Below are 9,805 nucleotides of genomic sequence, written 5' to 3' on the forward strand. Positions count from 1 at the left end.
GAGTGTAATAGTTTATTACAGGAACAGGTAATCTTTGAATCCGCATTGCGAATTTTCGAGCAAAGGGGTCTTTGACGGTGTGGATTTCGTTGGGAAGAAAAGGAGGGAAGCGATCAGAAGCAACAACGGTGAAAGGTTTGTTGAGTTTGAAGGTGGTGCATCTAAATCTAAGGGGGAATGTGGGAGAAGAACTAAAGGGTTGAGAAAAAAACATTGTTGTTGTTGTTAAGAATGAAGAAGTTAGAGGAAGGAAAAGTGGAAGGTGTTGTATTAGCATAGAACAGTGAGCAGAAGAAACACGTCATGTGTGTCAGTCATGCAAGGCACAGCCTACCACATACTCTTCTCCCCCTTCTTCCTTAAATTTATTTGGTTTTGTTGGGTAAATTTTTGGGATTCGGTTCATCAACAAGTCTCTTTAGAAAATTAGATCATAAATATTATAATTTTGATCATCAAATAAATGATATAAATGATTGATATTATGTATATATATTATTAATTATATATAATTATAATATTAATTATTTATTTATTTTATAAATTTTTATTTTAATTAATATTTGAAATTATATATACATATATTATTAATTATAAGTAATTATAATATTAATTATTAATTTATTTATTTTATAAATTTTTATTTTTGAGAAGATAATTTTTTTGAACTACATAGTTACTACTTACTATTTTCTCTAATCACTGTTATAAATAAAAAAATGACATCAAATAATTTTAATTCATTTCATATCAATATAAAAAAATATGTTAAAAATGTATCATAAGGAGTGTTTTTTAGGATTTCTCATACTAGGAATCGTACACAACGAACAAAATGCTAGTAATCACTAATCATATCCCTAACTATAATAAAACATGTAATATTGGTAGTTTAGTTTTTTTGACATTGAAATGGATAATTTATTAAACTTAAATTACTTTTTGCATAAAAGTTAGAAAAATGTTATTAATTGATTTTTTAATATCTGTAAAAGTAATTAATTTTTTATAATAGTGAATGACTGGAGTACATCCATATCTATAATTACTAGAATTTAACTTAATACATATACACCAAATATTAAAAGAATTTACACATTTAGACAATCATATTTATGGGAATGGTTCTCTCCAAATGAGAGAGATAGACTGAAAAAATATTAAGATGGAGAAACTAAGATAGAATGAGAAAGAATTGGTGAAAGAGATAGAAAATAGAGAGATGTGAGGGAAGTTTGGTGGACCCGTTCTTACGACGAAACTAATGTCTTTCACTAGTCAATTGTCAAGAATAATACGAGATTCACAATCTTTAACATCATACACCTTTAAAAAAAATAAGTATTTGACAACGTTCATTCATATCAACTATTAGTAGTCTTTAACATAATCAATTTCACCACGTGTTAATAAGTCATTTATAAGACTGAGAGTATTGAATTTAGTGACAGCCATAATAAATTATTTGTTCAAAATATAGTACAAACAAAACAATTCATTTCCCTCCATAAATACTGCACCAATATGAAGGGAAAAAAAACATCATATCATAACGAACAAACCAACGTCACATTTAGACGATGAAATCGTAAATAAAACACGAAAAAAAAATATGTGTACCAAATTACTTATTTAAATAAACAAAGATAATAAAATAATTTAAAATTGTAATTTCAAATTAAAAAAATGGCTCTAAATTATCTATTTATTAGCCGAAGAGGAAAAATAACCAGGCTTTATTTTTAGAAGGCGGTGGCCTATTCTTTTCTCCAACACCGATTTATGGGTGTATACTTTTAAGGAGAAGGACCACAATTTGTTTCACAACTTAGAAAACAATATAGGGAGAGACAGAGTTTTGTATGGAGAAGTCCCACGTCAAAATCTCCAATAATATTTTTATTTAAAATAATTTATAGATTAAAGAGTACCTACAATTCCTTAATTTATTTTAATTTTAAGTGATAATTTAATTTTTTATGTTTTAAAATATCAACAATGTTATCCTCCTTTTTTTTACAAAACTTCAAAAAATTCATCATAATTTTCAAACAAAATCCATAAAATTATCATCTTCACTATAATACAAATTTCATCAAATGCATAACTCAAATATTCAAATAAACTCATATTTTCATCCCCAACAACATCAAATTCATCAAATAAAGAATGAAAATAAGTTTATTTAAAGATTTTAGTTATGAATTTGATGAAATTTGTATTATATTGAAGATGATAATTAATTTTATGGGTTTTATTTGAAAATTTTGATGAATTTTTGTAAAAAAAAAAGGATAACATTCACTACTAGAAAAACAGGATTTGGCATCGGCTCAAAGTTGACTCTAATAGGCCAAAAGCCGACGCTAATGGTGATTTAAAGTCGGTGTCGGACCTAGACTAAAACGGTCGAAGCTAATGACTAGCGTCCATCCGACGCTATATTAGCGTCGGCCAGACCTATGCTACACCGACACTATCTATAAAATTGAAACATCCGACGCTAAAAAGTCAGTTGCCACGTCAACTGGGGAAAAAATAGTTGCGTCGGAGGGCCAACGCTAACGTCAACAAAATATTTAGCGTCGACTGACCGACGCTAAAGTTAGAATAAAAGTCAACTCTATTTATAATGTAGCGTCGGAGTGGCCGACGCTAATTTCAAATTTATTTAGTTTTTAATTTTTTAGCCCCTGCTTAATTTTTTTTTTATAATATAGTTGATAACTAAGAAACATTAAAAGTCATTGCATTGACAACATAACAAATGCACCAGAGTATTAAATAACTTAACAAAGTATCATGTGTTCTGAAACTACAAAATAACAAGATAGTATTGAATAACAACTTTAACAAAGTTACTTAATACATAATTGTCAACCAATTACTACAAAAAGTAAGCATAACTATGACATTAAGGTTTGTCCAGCGACAGGTCGTCCAAATTATGATCGTAATGAGGATGGGAAGGAGGATAACTCGCAGTAGATGATCCACCAACTGATTGACGGTGCAAAACGTCAATTTTATCTCCAAAAAAATGCTTTAATGCATCAAAATCATTCTCTAACTTCTTTGAACGCTCCCTAGCCTCTTCGGCGACATTGGTAGCCACTTGAGCTTGGGCCACTGCATCCTGAGCAATTTGTTCAGCTCTAATTCTAGTTGCCCTCTCCGCTTCTAAAGACATTCCAGTCATAGAATTAGATGGGTTCAAGGAATGTTGTGTAAGCGATACACACCCCTGTCGGACGTTAATAGACAAGTCTCCCGTACCATAAACTCGACCACGAGTGCGACCCCCTGCAGATTCAGTCGATATCTTAAGTATTGTCCCTCCATCTACCTCTTTAGAACTTTATTCACTTGTTTCGCCAAGTTGTGTTTGTACTTCTTCCATTTTTTTTAAATGTTCCCGGATAAATGGAATAAATTAATAACGTAACATATGATCAAATTTCTAAAATAAAATAAACAAACAAATCAAGATATAGATAACATACTAACTTAATCAATATGTGTATAATAAAGGGATTGCTCTTCTAGGACTCTTGGTATAAATGAGATCATATTATTTTTTGGTTGATTTGTAATATAAATAATTTGAATAAAGAATTTACATAAAGAAAGAACATACATAGGTAGATTTTGCGCGACTATCAACCCAAACACCATTTTTCCTCTTGTGGGTTGTCAAAAATAACTCATCTGGAAGTAAATCTATTTGAAGGTTATTGCTCTACAAATAAAATCAAGATTATTGGATCACAACTCAAAATTAGATATCATAACATTAAATTGTATTAATTTTAGGTAAATTTAAATTTAATACATACAAGCTCAATCGCAATATCAATATGAGCTTTGCGGCCTGAGGTGTGGACAACCCCGCCTCTTGCTGAAGCTCGATTGGTCTTATTTTGGTTGGAGATGTTCTTGAATGATGTACCTTCCCAATATGCTTGAACACCAGTCCAAGCGTCCTCACCTATCCAACTGGGTAGAGTCCCTTTTTTCCTCACCTTTGTAAGCATATCTGATAGTCTTTTTAGCGGCCTTTTGTTCAAACAGACGTTTCACAATATCATTATGACAAGGATCCCACAACACCTTCTCATGGGAATAACAAATAGTATATATGTACTAACTACTATCAACAAAACAGATAACACAATTCTTCCTATATATGCTAGAAAAATGAATTGAACATATAATTATATTCAAAGGCTTACCACAAACTTTTCAAATCAATCTTGTCTAATTATGCCAGTGGTTGCACTCCAACCATAGATAGGCTCACGAAATTGTTTTTGTATGGCATACCTAATGGCATCTGCAACTGCGTTGCTAGGAGTGAGTCTGCATTAATGTATTGAAGAAATAAAGTATTAAGTAAATAATATGTGTCTATACTTATGCTTCTAGTATTAAGAAAATAAACAATTGTTGTAACTTACCCTTTACCATAAGGTCGTATAATGACTTTTCCATTATCATCTCTCACAGGCACGATAGGAGGAACGTTCCCTTGACCCACCTCCATATCCTCTTAGTTGTGGTCCCCAATTTCCACCCTATCCTCATGATCATCGGAAGTTTGTTCCACATTCTTCTCTACCAAAGTCTCATGTGGGGAATGTTGTGAAGAGGCACCCATGGTATGAATACTTAAACATGGAGTCGGCATAGAGAGAAATACCTCAGGGGTTGAGGCATGGATGGGAGATGGTGTCGGGTGGGATGGTGGTGTTATAGTATCAGCAGGTGCTACAATCTTAGCTGGAGGCTAAGACGGGGCTGGAGACGAACCATGAAGTGGCCTAGTAGTAGACAAGTTGCGACGTATGACATCCCGCTGCTCATTAAGTCTACCCGGTCGCAACATCTTTGATTTACCCCTAGTAGGATAAGCATTTTCTTTATCACCGTCACCTTTGTTAGTCATTTGTTGTCATAAAGTAAAAAAGAGTAAATAAAAAATGTCACTTAAGTACCAAATAAACAGTGCAATACAAAATACATAATACAATTTATCAAAATACAAGTTGCTTAAGTAGACAATTTATCAAAGTACATAATACAAAATACATAATACAATTTATCAAAATACAAAATACACAAAGTAAACAATTTATCCGAATCATCAACTTGCTTAAGTACAAAATGAACAGTGCAATATAAAATACATAAAATAAACTCTAATATTGTGCAATACAAAATACTATTGTAATATGTTCGATCACTATCCTTTCTCCCTTCACTACAATCTTCAATCAAAAATCTCTTCGAACACATCTACTTGTGAGTTGTCACGTAAACAAGATATTAATTCTATTTCTGCAATTAGTAGAACATGTGACATCCCATCAGACTGATAAGGCATTTCATTCTCTATGTTGTCAATCTCCACGCGACCCCTTGGTTTTGTGCTAATTACCACACACCATCCACGCTTATCTCTACACATTTATGGATAGGGGACATAATACATTTGTCTTGTTTTTTGCACCAGGATGAAAGGATCATAAAGACGATAACGTTTATCCATCTTAATATCAACAATTTGATATTGTGGATGAATCTTTGTACCCCTATTTTTTGTTGGGTCAAACCATTCACAATAAAATAATGCAACCTTGTTCTTCAGACCAAAGTAATCTAGTTCTATGATATAGTTGATCGTTCCATAGTAATCATATTCTGCTCCTTCAGTAAGACCTCTTACATGCACCCCACTATTGATTGTCTTTTTATTAATGTTGTAGGCCTTAGTGTGAAATGTGTAACCATTAACAAAGTAAATGTTCCAAGATATTGCCATTGATGAAGGATCACGAGATAGTGCTATTATGTCTTTGTTGGTCACTTCATTTGCCTCGTTATTTACATATGTTTTCAACCATATGGGAAACTCTGCATGTATATGTCTAGATGCGTCTTCTTCATTGATTGAGTGATTCTCCAAGAATATGCTGTCAACAATCACATAGTTCATAAGTAAATACGTATTATGATTTGCATCAATATAATTTTCCACGCATTATGATGAACACTTACTCAAGATATGGTTTGATTTCATCACAATTAATCAAGACGTGTACTTGAGTCGATTTCCATTCGTTATCTGTTAGATAATGTGTTCCAGACTTTCCACTAGGTCAACCTCGTTTAAGCAAGATGGATAGTGAATGTTGGAGATCATCACATTCTAAATGACGATTATTACTTAAATTTGTGGTTGACAACAAATTGAATGACTTGAAATAATGAGAACAAAAATAAGTTGTATCGCGTTGTATATAGTCGGCGCATATGGAGCCTTCAACCCTAGCTTTGTTTGTCATTGCTCGCTTTGAGACTCTCATACATCTGCACATTTAATCACTAAATGTCTATTAAGTAAGTTATAATAAACATGTAATCTGTTAAAAAATCAACCACAAAAGTTACCTTTCAAATGGATACATCCACCGGTAATGTACTGGACCACCTAACATTGCTTCATTGGAAAGATGGATTAGAAGATGCTCCATTGAGTCGAAGAAACCTGGTGGAAAAATCCTTTCTAACTTGCATATGATAATTGAAATGTTATCATTCAACTTAACTAAGTCGCCCAACCTCAATGTATTGCAACAAAGATCCTTGAAGAATCGACTTAGCTCAGTTAATGGTTTCCAAACAAATTCTGGCAAGGAATGAAATGCAATTAAGAGTAAACATTCCATGAAAACATGACAGTCATGGCTCTTCATCCCATGTATCGTACCCTTCTCAACATCGGCATACCTAGCAAGGTTTGAAGCGTAGCCATAAGACATTCTCAATTCCTTAAGCCATTTACAAACCATCTTGGCATCTGATGATGTCAAAGTGTAATTTGCCTTTGGTTTACCCATCTTTCCGTTAGGTAAGGCTTGCATCTCCAAGTCCCCGCGAAAGCATAATAAAGACAAGTCTTTTCTCTCCTTTTCATTATCCTTTGTTTTACCTTTAATATTCATAACAGTGTTAAATATATTATCGAAGACATTTTTCTCTATGTGCATCACATCGAGGTTGTGCCTTAACAAGTTATCCTTCCAATATGGAAGATCCCAAAAAATACTTCGTTTTTTCCAATTATGACCTACTCCATACCCGTTCAATTTCTTTTTCCAACCAATTTCAGTCACTTTTGGAAAATTATTCACCACCTCCGATACCTCTTGCCCTGTGTAAATGTAAGGTTGACCGTCTTTCTCATCCCTATTTTTTGTAAAATTTCTTTTACTTCTTCTGAAAGAGTGATTAGCTGGCAAGAATCGACGATGACAATCAAAGCAAGAATTCTTACTGCCATATTTCAAAGTGAAAGCTTTTGTGTCTTCCATACAATGAGGACATGCCAACTTACCTTGTGTTCCCTATCCAGATAACATACCATATGCGGGAAAATCATTAATTGTCCATATCAAGCATGTTTTCATGATGAAGTTTTGTTTTGTGGATATATCATAGGTCAAAATGTCGTTGGACCATACTTGTTGCAAATAATCAATCAATGGTTGCAAGTAGACATCTATATTTTGTTTGGGATTAGAAGGTCCAGGTATGAGACAAGTCAAAAATAAGTATGGTTTGGTTATGCACCTTTCAGGGGGAAGATTGTATGGAGTGAGTATAATTGGCCAACAGGAGTATAGAGAAGCAGACACTTGAATATAAGGAATAAATCCATCTGAACATAGACCCAACCTTACATTTCTGGGGTCACTAGCAAAGTCAGGATATACATCGTCAAAATATTTCCATGCTTTTCCATCAGACGGATGGTGAAGGACGTTTGAACTCTTTTTATTCTCGTGATGCCATCTCATTTCAGCTGCAGACTCTGTTGATGCATATAGTCTTTGTAATCTAGGAATGATAGGGAAATAAAACATTCTTTTTGCTGGAACATCTTTGTATTTTCCCGTACCAATCCTACGTGGAATGAACCTAAGATAACATACCATATGCGGGAAAATCATTAATTGTCCATATCAAGCATGTTTTCATGATGAAGTTTTGTTTTGTGGATATATCATAGGTCAAAATGTCGTTGGACCATACTTGTTGCAAATAATCAATCAATGGTTGCAAGTAGACATCTATATTTTGTTTGGGATTAGAAGGTCCAGGTATGAGACAAGTCAAAAATAAGTATGGTTTGGTTATGCACCTTTCAGGGGGAAGATTGTATGGAGTGAGTATAATTGGCCAACAGGAGTATAGAGAAGCAGACACTTGAATATAAGGAATAAATCCATCTGAACATAGACCCAACCTTACATTTCTGGGGTCACTAGCAAAGTCAGGATATACATCGTCAAAATATTTCCATGCTTTTCCATCAGACGGATGGTGAAGGACGTTTGAACTCTTTTTATTCTCGTGATGCCATCTCATTTCAGCTGCAGACTCTATTGATGCAAACAATTTTTGTAATCTAGGAATGATAGGGAAATAAAACATTCTTTTTGCTGGAACATCTTTGTATTTTCCCATACCAGTCCTACGTGGAATGAACCTAGGAGAATGACAAATTTTGCACTCAGATAACTTGTTATCATCCTTGTAATATATCATACATCCTTTCTTACAACAGTCAATCTTCTCAACCTTCAACCCTAACTTTGAAACCAATTGTGTTGCTTGGTAATAGTTATCGGGCAAGCATGTTAGCACTGGACATACACTTTTAAGCATTTTTGTAACAAAATCTATACCTGTTTGTGGAACATGCCAATCAGACCTAATTGCCAGAAGTTGAACACATATTGATAACATTGATTGGGTAGCCTCCTCATAGATGGGCTTGTTGGTGGATATCAACTTGTCATAAAACCGTTTTGCATCTTCGTTAGGCAACTGATCCTCAGCAAATGTCTCATTTCCCATGTTAGTGTTCACATCAAGGACCTCTCGATAAGGCCTAAAAGCATTAACCACCATTTCATCTATTGCATTAAATTGGTCTTCATGATGTAGAATCCTACTACTAGTCGAACCACCCCTTGTTTCAACCATTGGCTTCACTTCTCCGTGTTTAGTCCAAATCCAATAATCTGATTGAAATCCATCCCGGTACAAGTGAAGTCTAACAGTAGTTGCTGCAGATATCTTCATACACTTGCAATTAATACACGAACACCTTATCCCTCCCTCAGATATACAAATCGGTTGTTTCAAAGCCCTCTTCACAAAATCTTTAACACCACTAACATACTACTCTTTCAATTCGCGTCTATTTTCATGTACCCTATTGTACATCCAAGTACGATCCATTTACTATAAGACCAAAACTTAACTTGTCAATCACTAAATACGTTTGAAAAGTTATAGAGATAAATAAACTCATGAACCTAACAATTTTATGCATATATATGAGTCATATAGAATAAATTCCAACAGAACAGAGATTAATATTCAAACAGTAACAAAATTTCCAATTTATATCATGGCACTGCATAAAAATGCAACTAACTAATTAGTTAGATAATTAGATTGAAAACAAAGTATAATCAAATTAAACCAGGAGCAATTTAAACAAAGTATAGGGAGGTTTTCCAAACTTGCATTGAACATCAGATTTTAGTATAGGAGCAATTTAAACAAAGTATAGGGAATCAGCCTTAGATTGCACTTGAATATCATATTTTAGTATAGGAGCAATTTAAACAAAGTATAGGGAGGTTTTCCAAACTTGCATTGAACATCAGATTTTAGTTTAGTTAGATTGCACTTTTACAGAGTTCGGCGAGATTTTCCAAATTCAGCATGT

At 33.5% G+C, this 9,805-nt stretch overlaps 2 protein-coding genes across 3 annotated transcripts in view; both read right to left on the reverse strand.

Annotated features, from left to right (window-relative positions):
• LOC101505498 (alpha/beta hydrolase domain-containing protein VTE7-like) overlaps window positions 1-381 on the reverse strand; it is a 4,435-nt gene extending 4,054 nt beyond the window's left edge. The window contains exon 1 of one of the 2 annotated variants that reach the window (XM_073364906.1): window positions 20-381. In XM_073364906.1, the coding sequence (XP_073221007.1) occupies window positions 20-277 (258 nt within the window). In that variant the 5' untranslated portion in view covers window positions 278-381. The remainder of the gene's footprint in view (window positions 1-19) is intronic. The other variant, XM_004490114.4, reaches the window with a different exon arrangement.
• Window positions 382-4,549: 4,168 nt separating this feature from the next.
• Window positions 4,550-9,150, reverse strand: LOC140919349 (uncharacterized). The gene is made up of 5 exons (XM_073365354.1): window positions 8,204-9,150; window positions 7,524-7,980; window positions 6,451-7,406; window positions 5,636-5,972; window positions 4,550-4,786 (listed from the first exon to the last, which is right to left on the reverse strand). The coding sequence occupies exons 1-5, from the start codon at window positions 9,148-9,150 to the stop codon at window positions 4,550-4,552; spliced, it is 2,934 nt and encodes a 977-aa protein (XP_073221455.1).
• Between the last annotated feature and the right edge of the window lie 655 nt (window positions 9,151-9,805).

This window comes from Cicer arietinum, chromosome 2, assembly GCF_000331145.2.
Source record: "Cicer arietinum cultivar CDC Frontier isolate Library 1 chromosome 2, Cicar.CDCFrontier_v2.0, whole genome shotgun sequence".
In the NCBI taxonomy this organism is placed as follows: domain Eukaryota; kingdom Viridiplantae; phylum Streptophyta; class Magnoliopsida; order Fabales; family Fabaceae; genus Cicer; species Cicer arietinum.

Coding starts and splice junctions, on each gene's coding strand:
- LOC140919349 (XM_073365354.1), bottom strand. CDS start 9,150: ATGAAGATATCTGCAGCAACTACTGTTAGACTTCACTTGTACCGGGAT. Junction 7,981..8,203: donor TACAATCTTCCCCCTGAAAG/GTGCATAACCAA, acceptor ATGTTATCTTAG/GTTCATTCCACGTAGGATTG. Junction 4,787..5,635: donor ACTTTGGTCTGAAGAACAAG/GTTGCATTATTT, acceptor GCCCCGTCTTAG/CCTCCAGCTAAGATTGTAGC.